This window comes from Boleophthalmus pectinirostris, unplaced genomic scaffold, assembly GCF_026225935.1.
Source record: "Boleophthalmus pectinirostris isolate CB_2022bp ecotype Guang Dong unplaced genomic scaffold, ASM2622593v1 HiC_scaffold_1, whole genome shotgun sequence".
In the NCBI taxonomy this organism is placed as follows: domain Eukaryota; kingdom Metazoa; phylum Chordata; class Actinopteri; order Gobiiformes; family Gobiidae; genus Boleophthalmus; species Boleophthalmus pectinirostris.
In genome coordinates this window covers 32,609,102-32,628,671 of record NW_026570970.1, presented here as the reverse complement: position 1 = coordinate 32,628,671, position 19,570 = coordinate 32,609,102, and the positions used below count along the sequence as shown (strand labels likewise).

The following is a 19,570-nucleotide window of genomic DNA, read 5'->3' as shown; positions in this document are numbered from 1 at the left end:
ACTACACAGAGTTTTCAGGCTGAACGGGGGACAAACAAATTAAACTGAGCGGTCAATCTAGTTTAGGTCTGACAGAAGAAAAAAAGATAATGTTTAAAGATGCATTATGTAACTTTTTCTGGTGCAGAATTTAAAGAATATGCTGATTTCTCTTTTAAACATCTTTATAAAAATTGCATGAACATTTTCCATTTTCCACACATAAGCCTACTTAGTAAATTTGATATATTTTAAGACATTTTGCACTGTTTAGTCATTTTAATTGGAAAAAAAAGAAGAAAATTATGATTTAGTGTTTGTCTGATTGGTTTGCTTGCAGCTCTGGTACATTTGAGGAAGGTTTTGGCTCATGTGAAGCTCAGACCTCATTATAAGATTAACACTAAAGAGGTCTGTGCTTTTTTCCGGTAAATAGCACCCAAATAATCTACACAATTCACTCACACTTTCATGTTTATTTAAAGCCCCACTAAATAAAATAATTAAAAAAAAACTATAATCATAAAAGATAATACATTTTTCCATGTTTGCGTCTCATAAGTCTGACTTTAATTTGGCCTAAACTACTCGCTCACTTTGTCATGTGTCATGTGCTTTGCAATGTCTCCATCTAGTGAAATAATCGGGTATTGCAGTCTATCGATTTCTAAGCTGCAAAGCTGTTTTATTAGACTGCCCTCTAGTGGTTCATATGCACTTCAATTTGTTAATTCAGTTACTTTATTTTATTTTAGTTTTTATCGTTTAATTTTATGTGAAAACGTTTTAAGCCTCATAGATATAGAAAACAGGCCAGTTGATTAAATAGATGATAAATGAAAATACTTCAGTCGGTGTTACAGTAGTTAGGAAATTATGCTCAGGAATTCTGTAAGTAGCCCTAAATAGGAATAAAAACGTCAAAACGAAATCCAAATCACAAAACAGAAAATGCGCGACAGAACTTGCAGGTAAACTGTGCAATATATTTTTTGTTATCACCATACGGCGTTTGATGTTTCAGTTCGTATTCTTCTGCACAACAACTCTACACAAATATCAAACCTATCAAAAAGCGCTATGTTTATATACAAAAGTCGTGCAAATTAATACAATTTATATTCCGTATTTCCTTTATATTTGAGACAAAAAGTTATTGTCAGAAGTGGGATTCGAACCCACGCCTCCATTCGGAGACCAGAAGCCCCATTGTAGAGGAAGGAGTTACCTTGAGTCTGGCGCCTTAGACCACTCGGCCATCCTGACAACCATGCTTCAACTGTGAAATAGCGCTGATAAACCGTAATACTTCTTAACAATTAATTTTTTTGCTAAATTGTTTTTGGCATTGACATATATGTATTCAATTAAACATAAATTCCGTGCATTATAATAAAATCACTTTATTGCTTATTGCGTGATATTCATTTCAATGCGATAAAACGGGAGAACATAATATTAATAAACCAGATTGAAATTACAGTACGTTACATTACATCGTTTTTCAGTACTACCACCTTCCTATATTAGTAAAAAATATTAATTGATGTTGATATAAATGTCATAGATGATTTAATAAAGTCAAACTAATGCTTTTTGTTACGTATTCTCCGTTAGCATTGTTTTTAGCCACCATCACGCTAACTTCCGTTTCTGGGGTTTTGCACACGTGATTCTCAAGCCACGCCCCTTTACTCCATACATAACGAAAACAAGTCATTCTTACGAAACGTTTAATGCTCCGACGCCCTTAAAAGACGCCGTTTTGCATTCAGAAACGATTTTTGGATAGTTTTACGTAGCAGCTATCCCGCAAATATGTCGATCTACAGAAATGCGGTGTGGTTTTTGAAAGGAATGCAGGAGTATACGAGGTAGGTGTGGACATTACTTGAGTAATGCACGTGTTTAAGGCATCGGTTTGAGCTATAAGATATTATTCTTAACTAAATGGATTATTTGCATTTTCTATAACATGATACTGTATGTTATAGTTATTGATGTATACGGTTAAAATTATATGTCAATGGGAGCATTCTGTGACCTCAAATTACCTCTAGAATAATTGGACCATTGTTTATTGCCCATGCAACTATCTATACTGTAAATGTAATGTGTCTAAGCCTAAATCAATATAACACATTATCTTTATTCATTGTCAGTGACAGCTTTCATAAATTCTCTCTGGAAGTTCAAGTTGATGTAATCCCAGTTGAGACAAAGCTATTGTGGTATTGATAATCTTACAAAACTTTAACAAGGGTTAAAGGAGGGCAAATAGGTTTAATGATTTTTGTGTGCAAACAATAAACATACAAAGGCTAACAGAAATGTCGAGAAGGCATGTGAATTATCAATGAACCAGTGACTCTTTTCATTAAAATAACAATGATAGATCCCACCTTTGGAAACCATAGCCTTTGCCACATAGGACTACTGTAATCTAGAGAGAGAAATATTATATTTTAGTTCATATTTGAATTTAATATAATTTGTATTTGAATCAATACATCCTACCCATGTTATTTATTTATTTATTTATTTATTTTACTGCTGATAAATTTCCTTGAAAAATTTGGCTGGTAATGAGGCGTGGTGGCATCATTTCCTAGCCTCCTTGGAGATAGCTACATGTAACCCCAGAAAGGTTACATAGTGCACTTTTTAACTAGAGTAAAGTTTGGAATGTATATCACAACTATGTAATTTATCTTCCTTCCTTTTATTGATCCCTGTGCACTCTGGACTGTGTAGGTGCGGTTACGAGGCTGCAGCGAAGCGTTTTAATCCCTCAGACCTGGAGGTGAATTTGAGCGGCAGGTCCTTTATGATCACAGGAGCAAACAGCGGTATTGGGAAGGCCACAGCGCTGGAGATCGCCAACAGAGGTAAACACAGGACTTAAAAGGCTATGAAAAAGGACTGGGGGATGGTCTGTTGCATTAAGATACAAGAATGCTTTCCTGAATGTGACAATCTAACTCCTACATAAGAAATTATTTAACCATTCAGTGAAGTGTGAACTTTCAAAAGAAGCAGATGGCTCTATTAACTCTTAAAGGCAATAAAATCAGGGATAAAATAAAAATTGTGATGTGGCTGTAAGAAATATATTTAATCTGAACCTCAAGTTCATGTTAATATAAATGTGTCTGAGATTGTACTTTTTTATTATAATGTAATAGATTACTTTCAACATCTGTAATCCAATAAATTCATGTTACATAATAAATGTAATGTTATACTGTGGACAGTTAAGTCAGGCAAAGTAAGTACATTACCATACAGACAAGAGTGTGGCCAGTCCTCCACCTGAGTCTACATAGTGCATGAAGTAATGTGATTTACATTAGATTTACTTCATATATTTTTTATTTTTGTTAATTCAAGACTGAGTTCATGTGGACATTTTAAACAAATCCCAGAGCATTAGCATTTGAGTGAAACACAAAGTACAGATTAATTAAAAGTATCTTATTGTCTCCAGGTGGCACTGTTCACATGGTGTGCAGAAACAAAGGCAGAGCAGATGCAGCCAAAGACGAGATCGTAGAAAGCAGCAAAAACCAGGTTAGTATTTTAAAGTTCCTACATTATTACAGACAAAAACGTGGCCAAAGGTTGTTTTATTGTTTATCTGAGCTCTGTTTCTCTTCACAGGATGTCTACGTCCACATCGTCGACATGTCCAATATGAAGCAGGTTTGGGAGTTTGCCCAAAACTTTTCACAAAACAACACACTCCATGTTCTAGTGAGTACAACTTCTATAGTTGATGTAAAGTATGACTGAAGTGTTAAATTATAATGATATTTTACTCTTGCCATATCTATGTTTAATGTAATAAGAAATCCAGTAAATGGTGCTGTAACAAAAAGATTTTCTTGTTAATTTGGATGTGATTTCAGAATGAAATGTTTGTTTTACGATGTATTCTAAAACTATAATTTGACCCCCCCCAAAATAAATAATAAAATTTTTAGAATCACTATTACTTCTATTGGATATTTTAATTAGAGATATGAGTCAGTGGGTAACACATAATTGGATTACATGTGAAAGTTCAAAGTGAAATTTCACTAAAAAAACAGGAAATAAAAATTGAATTTGTTAAACATTTATTATTTACCCCGCTCACTGTAGTAATATAACTTCTATTGTTTTTGATAGTAATTTGATTGGGACATTTCAAACTAATTTCCAATTAATAGTATCGATTGTCAGTGCAGTTTTTCTGATGCAAATGTCATGTTTATTTTACTTGTTACTCATTCTAATGCCTATTTTAATTACTAATGCTCTATTTTCACCAGATTAACAACGCTGGATGTATGATAAACCAGAGGGAAGTGACAGAGGAGGGGCTCGAGAAGAACTTTGCCACCAACACACTCGGTAAAAGAAAGAAGTCAACTTTTAACAACAAATGTAGCTTTAAGCGCCACTGAAATCCACAGACTCACTCAGACTTTTCCTGGATTTACCACCAATGATAATCTAATGACTATGGTTAATTCAAAGGGTCCAAGCAAAACATCATATGACCAAAATAAGGTTTAAATGTAACAATGTTTTCCTTCAATGTTGAGGATCAGTTAAATTGTTTACAGTTCATGCACCAATTTCTGTATTTTATAACACAGTTTGTTTAAAAGTGCACAGTGTAACTTTTCTGGTGGAATGTTGGATCTTGTTTCTTTCTCCGTGGAGAGAAGCACTGAATTTTTTTATGCCATGTTGTAGAACATTTCAGGCAAAGATGTAACATATCCATGAGACAAGTAGCTGGCAGATCTCTCACTTCCTGTCTCCGTACAAATGAGGTGACTAGAGAGGAATTTGAACCATTAATCTTTGAGTTACAGATTACTCTATCACTCTAAAAACCTCTGACTTCTCTGCAACTACTTGTTTCCATGGAGATTGAATTGCTTTGCCTTTAATGATGCACAGTATGGCATTAATATATCTTGCTTTTTGTTAATCACAGGTGTCTTTATTGTCACCTGCTTAAATTTAAGGCTAAACTGTTATTTCATAATTAAATATTATACAATTTTGCGTTTTTCAGGTACTTATATCCTCACCACAGCTTTAATTCCTCTGTTAAAGCAGGCCACAAATCCCAGAGTGGTGAGTAAACTGGCTTTGTATTATTATAAATCTACTATTATAAAACCTTACATATTTTTCATTTTCCCAGATCACAGTATCATCAGGTGGGATGTTAACACAAAAACTCAATGTAGACGACCTGCAGTTTGAAAAAGGAACGTTTGATGGGACCATGGCTTATGCTCAGAACAAGGTAAAAATATGTAATACTGAATTATAAATTTTAATCCTGTATTGTCCCACATACGAGCCTCAAGTGCTCAGAAAATGTCTGTTTTACCCACTTCCTATCGCCGCCTAGCATGATTCATCAGCCGGTTTCACTTCGTAGAAGCCGTCTGACCTTGTAGCGTTAGAATTTGTTCGCTCGATGGTAGGCATGTACTTTTTTCATTTAACCAGTCGCTGATATTTGGTCGTGATGTATGTAATGCGCCACTAACAGGCCTAACTGGTGTATTAAGCTTTTCCCAAATGTCATAGAAGAAGGACAATAACATCTTTCCCCTTGATAAAATTCACCAAACATTTTCTTTGTTAAGGTTTTAAATCCTCAATCTCTGGAATTGTTGCCAACATAGAATGTGTGGCTTTTCGCTGATTGGCTGGTGCCCAGACTCACACTTTCGGGGTTCTTGCAAACCATCTAGTGTATTCTGATTGCTGATCTAGTCACTGGAGAGAAATTAAATTGAGCAGAGGCACTAGGTGGCGCCAGCCTGGCTAATCTCCGCCCACTGCTCGTTACATACTTGCATTTATTTACAAGATTCAAACTTCAGGTCATACATGTAGGTTCCAAAAATTTTAACGGCCGTTTTCTGTAAAGTAATTTTAGATCAGTGTTGTGGTTTACAAAGAACAAAATGTGAAACGTGTGTGAATGATGTATTTATGTATGTTATAGTTTCATTTCAAATACTCCTGAAAAAGCAGTTGTCTTTGTTAGACAAACAGACATTCCTTTACCTGTGGCCTGTCACTCACACAGCTTACCACACTGTTGTTTTATGTCAGTGCTGTGAATAGGACTTGTGTTGTTTTTTTTTCCCTCTCCTATTTGACATTGGCGTGTTTGGTTTTGTTTGGTTTGGTTTGTGCAGAGGCAGCAGGTGATCCTCACTGAGAGATGGGCCACTCAGCACAAAGAGATTCATTTCTCCTCCATGCACCCGGGATGGGCTGACACTCCAGGTAAAAACACACCTGTCTGTTATGCACAAAACACACTGCCAGTATTCACCTCATTGTGGAAGTTACCATAGGCGCTGCTTTCATTATCCGGGTTGTATTATGTTGTGTGGAGCTGCCGGTCTTGACAGTGCACATGAACATTGAACTTTTTACACAAACCAGCCTACTTTGTCTCATATTTGAGTGGTGACATTTTTCTCAAATTCTCCACTGAAATAAATAGAATTCCCTCTTCACTGAAGTGCCACCACAAATTGTGGTTTAGGAGCAAGAGTGGGTGGAGCTTTATAAGGTCAATGGAACTCTCAAACTTCTCAAAAACGCAAATATTAAGAGTTCAAAGGCATCAACATCAACAAAAGTTACATACTGCAGAAAGGACGGGGGGGGCGCTCTGCCAGTGTTCCATTTGCCTTCTCAGTTATTGCTCAGTGATTGCTCAGTGACTCATTGGTTAAATCAACTATTTTCTGCTGTTGCAATTTGGGGCCATACAAAATAAATAGAATAGTACATTTGTAATGTATTTAAGTTGTTTTTTTGTTTGTTTGTTTGTTTGTTTTCATTTAAATGTCCCTTTGTCGCTCCTGTAGCGGTCCAGACCTCGATGCCCTCCTTTCATGCGAAGATGCAGTCGAGGCTGCGCACTGAGGCCATGGGGGCAGACACTGTGGTGTGGTTAGCCATGTCTGAGGCTGCCTCCAAGCAGAACAGTGGACTATTCTTCCAAGGTCAGACTAAAATGTATTTATTTATACTTTCAATCCATTTTCACAGTAGGGATATTAAGTGGGTTCAGTTGTTACTATGGACCTGAAGCAGGGTACACATGTGGCCTTGCTCTGATATAGTCTTCTGCATTAGAATATAATTAAAGTACTTTAGTCCTGGCACAGTCCTGGTTCAGTCCTGCTATAGTCCATGGTTATTCCTTTTTTTATCCTTGTTTTAGACATGGTCTGTCCTCGTTTAATCCTATTTTAGTTCCAGTTTGACCCTGGTTTAAGCTCTGGTTTAGTCCATTTTTAAATAGAAAAATGTTCATCTTTGTCTTGTCTTTTGTTACAAATTGTGGCCATCTTCAGTCCTGCTTCAGTCGTAATGTCAGTCCTGGTTTAGTCCTAGCTTTAGGCCTGGCTCTGTTCATTTTCAGTCCAGGTTTAGTCCTGGTTCAAACTCTGTTTCTTGAGTTTTGTCCCAGTTCCGTGCTGCTATAGTCCTGGTTTAATCCTAGTTTTAGCCCTATGTTTGTCCTTGGTCAGTCCTGACTTAGTCTGCTTTAGTCTGGTGCAGTCATGAGTCAAATTTGCTTTAGTTGTCGTTCAGCTGTGGTTGTCAAGGTTTTAGCTCTGGTATAGTCCTGGCTTAGTTCTGTTTTAGTCTTGGTCTAGTCACAGTTTTAGTCCTGCGTTAGCCCCTGCAGTTCTGCTTTAGTTCTGTTTAGACTTAGACCTGGTTCAGTCATACTTGCTTTAGTTGTGGTCCAATACTGGTTGCTCTAGGTATTGATATACGTGGTTGCTATATATCTGGTTGCCTCCTAATGCTTTAGTTGCGGTTTAGTTCTGATCTAATCCTAACTTAATAAATTTTTAAAAATGATTAAATGATTTCTTTTTCTCCCCAGACCGCACGGCTGTGTCCACACATTTACCTCTGGCTGCATCCAGATCCTCTCCACAGGACGAAGAAAAACTCTTGAACATTTTGGAAGAATTTGCTCAGAAATTTAAACCATAAATTATTCTTTGTAAAACTTACTTTATGTAACTTGAAATTAAAGAGCACTACTTATTCATATACCCATGTTTACACTTTTATTAATGAACACGTTAATATGTGCTTTGGATCTTATATATGATTAATCGTTTACATTATAACATTTCCTCCAGTGTTAAGCTTAAACCTAGAAGGTGCACTTTTCTGGGAGAAGGTCCTACCTGCTTGTATTAAGTGTTATTGCTGTGCCTGGAATGTTCCACAATATATCCATAGCATTTATTTCATTTTTGACATTTTTATTGCTCAAAATACCTTACAAAAACAAACTTTCTGTGTGAGGTCACCTCTCCCCAGATTTAACCTGTAAATCTCCAAAGAGATAAGTTCAATATCAAAGTGTGAATACATTCTTGGCAAAGCAACATCACTGAGACAAGCAGATGTCGTATCCTCCTCCAGAAAAGTTACGCTGCGCACCTTTAAAATATTGCTATTGCTTATGAGATTGTGAATTCTATTTTGCATACTGTGAGGCAAGTTAAGATGAATTATTATTTTTAAATGTACAATTTATTGTAAAATGATAATTGATATAAATCAATGTTTTTGAGATAGATTTTTTTGTGTGTGGTGGTTCATTGTTTTTGCACTCTGAACACAGACACAGGTTATACTAATGATGATACAAACTGGTAATATGAAGACTTAAAATACCAAATAATTGGTTCAAATGCAAAAAAAAAGTGTATTATTACAGCTAATGCAATGAGACAATGCATATTAATCAACATGTGTTAGTACTGCATGTAAATGTGCCAGAGTTCGCAGTGTAGACTCATTTTCATCTGTTATATTGTATCATCTTCCTCTGCGCTCCCTGGTTATCTGGCATGTCACCCTAGATAAGACAAAAGTTTCAATTGTTCAGAAAGGCTCCAAATAATTGATAGGGGATTATTCCATACATGAGACAATGCAATTTTTAAAGTATGAGGACAATGATTGATTTCAAATGATGCAGACTGTCTTGTAAATTGTGTTTGAAAAATTAAATGAAATGTAAATTGCACCTTTTAATAAAGTTAATGGATTACAAAATGGTAAATTAAATAAAAAATAACCCAGATTAGATAAACAGCAGTAGATTAAGTAAACATAACATAATCTTAAATATTTCAACAACCTTTGAGGTTCATTTAAAAAAAAAAACACAGATCAAATTTGTATAAAAATAAGTTTATTAAATATTTTTTTAATAAATAATTTTTAGGAGGCTCTGTCGACAGCATGGACACACACTGGGGACAGACGCACTGGGTTAAGACACAAAGCTCCTTCGTTTTCAACATGAGGACGACATTTTGGCACTTTTAGCCACACTTCAACTTGTAAACACATAACTCATTTGCAACAATGTGCAATTAATAGTGCATTTTACATAGTTTCTTTATATTTATATTAATAGATTACATCTTGGATATAGCTGAAGTAATCTTTACATGTTTTAAAATGATCATCTTCTTATTAATATCTGAAAGTTAAAAAGTAGACACATAATTTGTTGACAATGCTCTACTTGTTGCAACAATTGTGTTATTTGGGAATTTTATTTAGTCATTTATGTATTTTTTTATTTTTTTTTTTAAATTAATATTATTATTTTTTTTTTTTTTTCACTTGTAAAGTCCACTGCAGTTCATTTAAACTTAACCTACAAATCTGCAGCCTTACTTATCTCACAGTCCCATATAATTATAGTCTTTGGAATAGGGTTTGCTTGGCTTATAGACCTCAGTGTTGTTACAGTATGTTTGGGAGTTATTTCCTGGGTTGTCAACATATCGTCTTGTTGGAAGGCAAGACATAAGTTGAACATTTATGACTAGCAAAAAAGTTGTTTTAAATGGAGTTTGAGATGTAAGGGACTAAAAACATAGTTGCTTATCAGCGGTTGAAAGAAGAGATTGTTTGTTGGTGTGGCTGAATCCTTTTGCCTGATATCTGGTGAAGAGGTTGTCAACTTGGTCTTGGTAGTTGGCAAGACTTTTGTTGACCTAGTAATATTACATTTCAGATAGGCCAATTCATATATAGTGTTGATTTACTGAACTTGTAACTCAATTTGGTACATTAGTAAACGTTATAATTGGTCCAGTTTATGTTATTGTCTTGTTTTTTGACGGATTAATTTTTAGAAACTGGTATTTTTGTAGTGGCCAATTTGGCCAAAAGAGTGAATACGCTGGTATGCCCAAAATTTTTATTCGTACTGGTACTTAAAACTGAATTCGATAAAGTCTTAGTATTGAGAATTTGCTTCCTGATTGTTGTAGGTGCAGTTAAAGTCGTCAACCCTTTCTTTAAACATTTACATGGACACATTTTGGTTAATCTAGCCAAACACAGTGGCAATTTTGTAGCACCTAATCTTTTCGGCATAGGTGAAGTAGCATTCACAACTAAAGGCGTGGTAGTTGATGTAGGTTTTGTCATATATGAATTTTTGCTTGGTGTTAAACCATTCAAAATATTAACCATTTTTATGTTTGTCAACTTCTTGTTTGTTGGCAAGAAGTTGGAGGATGCTGTTTTCATTATCGTTAAGTTTGTAATAAAGCTAGATGTGTGTTTCCAACTTGAAGTACTCAAAGTTGGTACTACACTAACTGAGAACATTGTAGTAGCATTTTTGGTAGTGAAGCCATGTGTGTAATAATTTTTGCTTGAGAATGGCCTTTTCATTGAAGATAAACTTGTAGCAGTAGTAGTAGTAGTAGTAGTAGTTGTTGTTGTAGACTTTCTTGTATTTCTTACATAACAAGGTGGTTTAACTGTTGATGCTACAATATTTGCTGAGATTGTAGATGCTTTCCTCGTATTTGCAATTAAATTTGATAAAGCTGTGTTGATTGTAGTTGGTTTCTTCAAAGTTGTCAACATCATCTTGACTCCAGTTGTATTTTTTGGTTCACTTTTAGATTTTAAAGTTGAATTTGAAGCACTGGATAAAGCTGCATTCATTTTGATAGAGTCTGTGGACACTGCTGTGGATGGGGCAGTTGTTTTGGTGCAAGGAAAAAATGCATTAATTGAATTCAAATGGGCAGGATTCTTTGTTAAGTTTGTTGAATTTTGGTTTTCCGCTTTGCCAAAATTGTTATTATTATTAACAGTTGATTTCATTGTTGGCAAGCCTTTATTTGAACATTTAAAAGGACACAGTTTGGTTATTCTGATATTAGCTGACCTTGTTGATTGCACTCTTGTTTGAGATATAGTTGGACTCACAATTTGAGTTGAAGTAGTAGTAGTTGTTGTAGCCATAGTAGTTGAAGAAGCATGAACATTACTTGAACGTTTGGGAGTATCTGTAGTTTTCAGGATATGTTTTGTTGTGTCCATATTAGTTTTTGCTGAAGGAAAGCTTGGAGATTTTGTACTCCCAGTTGAAATCCTATTCATTGATGTAGTATTCGTGCCCTTTATAGTCCATAGTAAGCTTTTGAGAGCAGTTGCTTTACTTGGTGTGGTTAGGTTATTGTTGAAAGTTGAACTGTGTTGTCCCCTGTCATGATCAGCAGTGGTAATTCTTGTATTTGACAGTTTAGGTGATAGGGTTGTCAACTTTGCCTTGTTTGTTGGTAAGTCTTTGTTGGAACATTTACAAGGACACATTTTGGTTGTCCTTATATTAGCTGAACTTGTTGATAGTATTCTTGTCTGAGATATAGCTGGACTCACAATATTAGTTGACGTAGCAGTAGTCATAGTTCCAGCATTTTTGCATTTTATTTTAGCTGTTGTCACCATTGTAGCTGAAGTAGCATGGGCTTTACTTGAACTTATGGGAGTATCTGTAGTTTTCGTGATACGTTCCAGTTTGGCATTGTCCGTATCAGTTTTTGCTGAACGAACACTTGGAGATTTTGTACTTCCAGTTGAAATCCTATTCATTAATGTAGTATTTGTGCCCATTATAGTCGATAGTAAGCTTTTGACAGCAGTTGCATTACTTGGTGTGGTTAAGTTATTGTTGAAAGTTGAGCCAAAAGCTGAACCATGTTGTCCACTGTCATGATCAGCAGTAATTCTTGTATTTGACAGTTTTGGTGATAGGTTTGTCACTTTATTTGAACATTTACATGGACACATTTTGGTTATCCTTGTGTTAACTGAACTTGTTGATGGCACTCTTGTCTGAGATATAGTTGGTCTCACAATATTAGTTAAAGTAGTAGTAGCAGTAGTCATAGTTCCAGCATTTTTGCATTTTATTTTAGTTGGTGTCGCCATTGTAATTGAAGTAGCATAGACTTTACTTGAATGTTTGGGAGTATCTGTAGTTTTCATGATATGTTCCAGTTTTGCATTGTCCGTATCAGTTTTTACTGAACGAAAGCTTGGAGATTTTGTACTTCCAGTTGAAATCCTATTCATTAATGTAGTATTTGTGCACATTATAGTCGATAGTAAGCTTTTGACAGCAGTTGCATTACTTGGTGTGGTTAAGTTATTGTTGAAAGTTGAGCCAAAAGTTGAACCATGTTGTCCACTGTCATGATCAGCAGTAATTCTTGTATTTGATAGTTTTGGTGATAGGTTTGTCACTTTATTTGAACATTTACAAGGACACATTTTTGTTGTCCTTGTGTTAGCTGAATTTGTTGGTGGCACTCTTGTCTGAGATATAGACGGTCTCACAATATTAGTTAAAGTAGCAGTAGTAGTAGTAGTCTTCATTCCAGCATTTTTGCATTTTATTTTCCCTGTTATTGCCATTGTAGTTGAAGTAGCAGGGACATTACTTGAACATTTAGGAATATTTGTAGTTTTTTTCACGATATGTTCCAGTTTTGTATTGTCTGTATAAGTTTTTGTTGAATGAAAGCTTGGAGATTGTGTACTCCCAGTTGAAATCCTTTTCATTGATGTAGTATTTGTGCTCATTATAGTCCATATTAACCTTTTGACAGCAGTTACATTACTTGATGTGGTTAGGTTATTGTTGAAAGTTGAACTATGTTGTCCTCTATCATGACTGGCAGTGGTAATTCTTGTATTTGGCAGTTCTGGTTTTAGGCTTGTCACTTTATTTGAACATTTACAAGGACACATTTTGGTTATCCTTGTGTTAGCTGAACTCGTAGGTGGCATTCTTGTCTGAGATATAGTTGGGCTCACAATATTAGTTGAAGTAGTAGTAGTAGTCATAGTTCCAGCATTTTTGCATTTTATTTTAGCTGTAGTTGAAGTAGCATGGACTTTACTTGAACTTATGGGAGTATCTGTAGTTTTCGTGATATGTTCCAGTTTTGCATTGTCCGTATAAGTTTTTGCTAATTTTTGCTGATAAGATTTTGTACCAGTTGAAATCCTATTCATTGAAGTAGTATTTGTCTCCATTATAATCCATAGTAAGCTTTTGACAGCAGTTGCATTACTTGGTGTGGTTAATTCATTGTTGAAAGTTGAGCCAATTGTAACTAAAGTTGAACTATGTTGTCCACTTTCATGATTAGTAGTGGTAATTCTTGTATTTGACAGTTTTGGTGATTTATTTGAACATTTACAAAGACACATTTTGGTTATCTTTGTGTTAGCTGAACTTGTTGATGGCACTCTTGTCTGAGATATAATTGGACTCACGATATTAGTTGAAGTAGCAGTAGTCATCGTTCCAACATTTTTGCATTTTATTTTAGCTGTTGTCACCATTGTAGTTGAAATAGCATGGATTTTACTTGAACGTTTGGGAGTATCTGCAGTTTTTGTGACATGTTCCAGTTTTGCATTGTATATGTCACTTCTTGCTGAAAGAAAGCTTGGAGGCTTTGTAGTCCTATTTGAAATCTGATGCATTGACGTAGCATTTGTGCCCAATATAGTCCATAGTAAGCTTTTGACAGTAGAGGAATTGCTTGGTTTGGTTAAGTTATTGTTTAGATTTGAATCAATAGTTGAACTATGTTGTCCATTATCATCATTTGCAGGGGAATTTCTTGTATCTATATTTGACAGTTTTGGTAATAAGGTTGTCACTTTATTTGAACATTTACAAGGACACATTTTGGTTATCTTTATATTGGGTGAACTTGTTGGTGGCAATTTAGACTGAGATATAGTTGGACTCACAATATTAGTTAAAGTATTACTCCTGGTTGGCTGAGTAAGTTTGATAGAAGCCAAGCGGGTGAATAATGAAGATGAATTTCTTGTACTTGCATCTGATTCATTAAATGTACTCAAACTCCTCAAAGTTGTCATTATTTTGTTAGTGGACCTTTCTCTTGGAGTGGTTCTTTTAACTGTGGTCTGACTTCTTATAGGAACAGCTATTGTTGAACTATATCTTCTTTCATTATCAAGTATGGCAGTTGTTAAAACGTTGGATGAATTTGTCATTTCTGGAGTTGTCAACATTGTCTTGTTCATTGGCAAGGCTTTTGTTGTCATTTTAAAAGTAGAATTTTTGGATTTAGAAGTCAGATTTGTATAAAAAGATAATGCATTGATTTTTGTTGAGTCTAAATTGGTTACATTTACGATTGTTGAATATGAGCGTCTCAAAGTTGTCAACTGTGTCTTGGTTTTAGGCAAGAGTTTAGTTGCACATTTTGGTGTAGTTGTGGCATTTGAAGTTACAGTATTGGTAGTGGACACTCTTTTGGTTATAGCTTGGTCTTCAACTTCTGTGAACTTTATATCAGTGCTTGCATTGAATAAAGTTGCATTCATTTTGCTTAACAATACCAAAATGGTTGTGGGTGCACCAGCTGTTTTTGTATGAGACAAAGTTACACCATTTGAACTGGAAGAGATAGTGCTCTTTGTTTCTGACGCTTTATCTTGATTACCACATATTTTTTTTATTTTTGATTTAATTGTTGTGGAGACTTTAGCTAAAGTTGTCCACCCTTTATTTAAACAATTACATGGACACATTTTGTTTAATCTTGTATTAGCTGAACTTGATGGCGATTTTGTAGTCCTAAGTGGAGCCTCTTGAGTTTTCTGCATAGATAAAGTAGTATTAAAAATTAAAGGTGGTGTCGTTGAAAAGAGTCGTGTCTTATTTGAGTTTTCGCTTGTGTTGATGGCTTTTGTCTCCTGATTTGTTAAAACGTTCAAATCATGTTCTGTTTGTAGATTTGTCAACGTCTTGTTTGTTGGCAAGACTTCAGTTGACGCAGTAACATCAGAAATGGTGTTTTTCATTGATGTAAATCTTGTGAATAACGTAGTTGCATTTCTTGTAGTTGAAACTGCACTTTTGATAGAGACCAAATTTCTGTATAAAGTTGTGCCATTGCTAGTAGCCATCTTGGTAGAAGGCAAGACTCCACTGAATGCAGTTTTATTTGCGATTGGGTTACTTTTCAATATTGTAGTTGCATTACTTAGCATTCTGGTAATTGGTGTTGAAAATTGTCTTTGCGTGGTCTTGTTTGCTGGCAAGACCTTTGTTGACTTCATACTATTCGAAGCCGTCCTTTTAATTGAAGTTAATCTTGTCAATAGAAGAGTTGCATCGCTTTTTGTCATAATAAAATTTGATGAAGTTGTGGCAATATTCATTTTAGACGAGTTTGTGATGGTAGCATTGTTAGTAGGCAATGATCCAGTGTAATTAGTTTTTGACAATGTGAAAAAGGTAGTTGCATTGGTAATAGTTGAGACTGCCTTTGGTGTATTGGCTTTTATAGAAATCTTGGTGGTAGTCAAAACTTCAGTTGAATTAGTTATATTTTTCATTAGCAACAATTTTGCGAATAAAGAAACTACATTACATTTAGTTTTTTTAGTACCTGATATTGTTCTTATAGTGGTCAACATCGTCTTGGTTGTTGGCAAGACACTTGTTGACTCAACTGTACTTGATGGTGTTCTTTTCATTGAGGTCAGTCTTGTAAGTAGAATTGACGTTGAAGTTGTGTTATTAAATATTTCAGATTTATAGATGGTGTTTGAACTACTGTTATGAAAAGAGGCTGTTGAGTTACTGAAGGTTTCATTTTCAATAAAGGAGGTTGAATTTCTCGTAGAAGAAATGGATGTGTCAATTTTTGTTGTATTTTTTAACAGTGGCTTGGTGGAAGGCAAGACACTGCTTATGTGAGTAGCTTTATTGATTGGATTTCTGCTTGCTTTTTCTGCAAAGGTGGACAGCACACCTGTAGAGATTGCATTAAATGTCTTTGAGGGAGTTGTTGCAGTAGTTATAGATTTTTCATTCAGACTTGGCAAACCAATCGTTCTGGATGAAATTGTACTCCTTGGAACATTTGTTTTGAAAGTGGATACATTTTTGGTGGACTTTGTTGTTAAAATTGCATTGGTTAAACTAGCAGAAGCCGTACTCATTGTTAGGGAGGCAGGATTTCTGCTTGTTACATTTCCTAGAATATTGAAAAAACTTGAAGTTGAAGTAAGAGCACTGTTAAAACCAGAATCAGACTTAAGTTCAATTTTAGGGACAATGGACATTGACGCCATGGGTGTTGCTTTAGCTTTTCCATTTATACTTGATAAACCGATCTTTAAAGTTGTACTCCTCCTTGGACCTTTTGCTTTCAAAGTGGGTACAGTTTTGGTTGACTTTGTAGTTGCTAATGTTGCACTGGTTGTACTCGCAGAAGCAGCACTCATTGTTAGGGAGGCTGGATTTCTGCTTCCTACAACAGTGGACAGTAAACCTAAGGCAGTTGTAAAGGTTACTTCCTTTGTCTTTGCAATAGTTGCAGTAGTAGTAGTCATAGTACCTGTAGTTCTGGCTGTTTTGATTTTACTTGTAGGAGTGATGGATGCTACAGAAGAAGCTATGGGAGTTGCTGTGGTGCCAAACAAAATTCTAACGCTTGACAAAGCAATCTTTCTTAATAAAGTTGTACTCAAGATCTTTGCTTTCAAAGTGGGAACGTTTTTGGTCGACTTTATACTGACCAAAGTTGTGTTGACTGAACTCGCAGAAGTAGCACTCATTGTTAGGGAGGCTGGATTTCTGCTGGTTACATTGCCAACAATAATGGTTAAATTTGAAACATTTGTAGAAATTTCATCATTTGTGTTGGCAGTGGATGCAGTAAAAGTAGTAGAGGAAATAGTCTCAATTTCACTGGTAGGGGCAAAAGATGGTATGGGAGAAGCCATTACTGTTGTGGCCAAAGATTTTCCATTCATGCTTGACAGACCAATCACTCTTGATAAAGTTGTCCACCTCCTGGGGACCTTTGTTCTCAAAGTGGATACATTTCGAGTTGACTTTGGAGTAGCCACAGTTGCATTTTCTTTAGTTGCACTCACAGAAGCGGCACTCATTGTTAGGGAGGCTGGATTTCTGCTAGTGACATTTTTTACAACAGTGGATATTAAACTTGAGGCAATTGTAGAAGCTGCAATATTTGTTTTTCCAATAGACGTAGTAGCAGTAGTAGTATGACGCTTAATGTTACTTGTAGGGGAAAAAGATGGTATATGAGATTTTCCATTTGTGCTTGACAGACCAATGTTTCTTGAAGTTGTACTCCTTCTTGGATGTGTTGCTTTCAAAGTGGGGACATTTTTAGTAGATGAAGCTGCTAAAATTTCATTGGTTGAACTTGCAGAATTAGTACTCATTGTTAGGGAGGCTGGATTTCTGCTTGTTACATTGTTTACAACAGTGGACAATAAGCTTAAAAAATGTGTAATAGTTTTGTTATTTGTCTCTGAAATGGACACAGCTCTAGTAGAAGTAGTAGTAGTAATGGAAGAAGTACTAGTTCTAGTGGGCTTGATTTTTTGTGTAGGTGTAACCGATGCTGAAGTAGAGGCCATTGATGATGTTGAGGCTATTGGCTTTACAATTGGGCTTAACAAACCATTCTTTCTTGATAAAGTTGCACTCCTTCTTGGGACCTTTGCTTTCAGAGTAGGTACATTTCTGGTTGACTCTGGTGCTGCTAAAATAATATTAGTTTTAGTAGTCAAAAAGACAGCGCTCATTGTTAGGGAGGCTGAATTTCTGCTAGTTTTATTTCCTAAATCTGTGGACAATGAATTTGACTCAACTGCAGCAGTTGTGTAACTTGGCTTTGCAATGGACATAGTAGTAGTAGCAATAGTAGCTCCAAAGGTAGTCTTAATTTCACTTGTTGGGGCAAACGTTGCTGAGGGAGAAGCCATTGACTTTCCATTTACGCTTGTCAAGCCAATCTTTTTTGATAAAGTTGATCTCCTCCTGGAGACCTTTGTTTGCAGAGTAGATTGTTTTGTATTGACAGCAGCAGCACTCATTGTTAGGGAGGCTGGCTTTCTACTTGTTATATTGACTACAGCAGAAATTAAACTAGAGGCGTTTACAGAGCTTGCATTATTTATCCTTGCAATAGTTGTAGGAGTAGCAGTATTAATAGAAATGTCACTTGTTGGAGCAAAAGATGTTGACTTTGTAGTTGCTAAAATTGCATTGGTTGACCTTGCAGAAGTAGCACTCATTGTGAGGGAGGCTGGCTTTCCACTAGTTACATTTCCAACAATATTGAATAAACTTGAGGCGATTGTAGAGGTTTCAGGATTGTTTTTTGCGATAGACATAGAAGCAACAGAATCAGTAGTAGTAGGAGGGGGACTAGTCTTAGGATTTGAAGTAGAAGTTGTCAGCGTCACACCAGTCGAAACTGAAGACTCGGTTATAACATCCTTTCTTGTTTTAGCAGCTTTAGTGGTTAGCGCACTTCTTGTTTTATCTTGAACCATTTCTAGGTCTGGATCTTCATATGGCAACTCAAAATCATCTACAAAACTCAACCCATAATCATAGTCCCAATCACTGTTCAATACATGTTCTGGTTTAGCAGTTTTAAAAGCATCAAAAGTTGGAGATTGGGTGTTACTTGACATTCTGTAACGAGACAGTCTTGCCATAGTGGAGGAAATTAGGGATAATGGCTTAGAAGTTGCAGTAGCTATTTTGGTTGCAGCAGCTATTTCGGTTGGTTTGGTCTTGGTTTTAGTTCTGTCTCGTATTTTAATAGTATCCACCTTCGCCTCAAACGCTCTTAATTTTAAAGGCTGTTTAGTGCTGGTTGACAATGTAGTAGATTTTGTAGCTGAACTGGTGAAATAAGTTACATTCATCTTTGAAGTTACTGTTTTTGTTTTTAATCTAGTAGGAGTAGCTTGTGTACTTGTGTCCATTTTAGACATTGGATCGTCATAAGCATCAAAATCATCGTAGGCCATATCACTGAATAACTCGGTGATAGTTGAGTCTGTTTTGGTTGTAGTAGTATGAGGAGAAGTAGCAGTAGTAGTAGTAGCAGTAGTAGTTGCAGTAGTACCAGTGATAGTAGTTCTAGGAGTTGTAGTAGTGGCAGTAGTAGCAGACATAGCAGTGAAAGTAGTAGGAGTGGCAGTAATAGACCTAGGAGCAGCCACCATAGTTGTTGTAGTACTTGATCTTGATTGCCGAGTTGTCGGGTCCAATCTTGTATACAGAAATTGCTTTACTGAAGAACCATTCACTTTAATAGTAGCTTGTCCATCTATTTTGCGTGAAGTTAATTCTGCGTTTAAAGTTGTA

At 35.7% G+C, this 19,570-nt stretch overlaps 1 protein-coding gene and 1 non-coding gene across 2 annotated transcripts; one reads left to right on the top strand and one right to left on the bottom strand.

Annotated features, from left to right (window-relative positions):
- Nucleotides 1-1,136: 1,136 nt before the first annotated feature.
- On the bottom strand, nucleotides 1,137-1,245 carry trnal-caa (transfer RNA leucine (anticodon CAA)). Its single transcript has 2 exons — nucleotides 1,208-1,245; nucleotides 1,137-1,182 (listed from the first exon to the last, which is right to left on the bottom strand). It is a non-coding gene; the product is annotated as a tRNA-Leu (tRNA).
- Nucleotides 1,246-1,667: 422 nt separating this feature from the next.
- Nucleotides 1,668-8,626, top strand: dhrs12 (dehydrogenase/reductase (SDR family) member 12). Its single transcript, XM_020926997.2, has 10 exons — nucleotides 1,668-1,853; nucleotides 2,734-2,867; nucleotides 3,467-3,549; nucleotides 3,640-3,732; nucleotides 4,293-4,374; nucleotides 5,051-5,112; nucleotides 5,183-5,287; nucleotides 6,198-6,288; nucleotides 6,882-7,019; nucleotides 7,916-8,626. The coding sequence occupies exons 1-10, from the start codon at nucleotides 1,798-1,800 to the stop codon at nucleotides 8,026-8,028; spliced, it is 957 nt and encodes a 318-aa protein (XP_020782656.2). The 5' UTR covers nucleotides 1,668-1,797; the 3' UTR covers nucleotides 8,029-8,626.
- Nucleotides 8,627-19,570: the final 10,944 nt, after the last annotated feature.

What these genes read in the sequence shown, in the direction of transcription:
- dhrs12 (XM_020926997.2), top strand. Translation starts at nt 1,798, where the DNA reads ATGTCGATCTACAGAAATGCGGTGTGGTTTTTGAAAGGAATGCAGGAG. An exon ending in GCTGGAGATCGCCAACAGAG is followed by an intron (nt 2,868 to 3,466) that starts GTAAACACAGGA and finishes TATTGTCTCCAG; the next exon opens with GTGGCACTGTTCACATGGTG. An exon ending in AGGCCACAAATCCCAGAGTG is followed by an intron (nt 5,113 to 5,182) that starts GTGAGTAAACTG and finishes TCATTTTCCCAG; the next exon opens with ATCACAGTATCATCAGGTGG.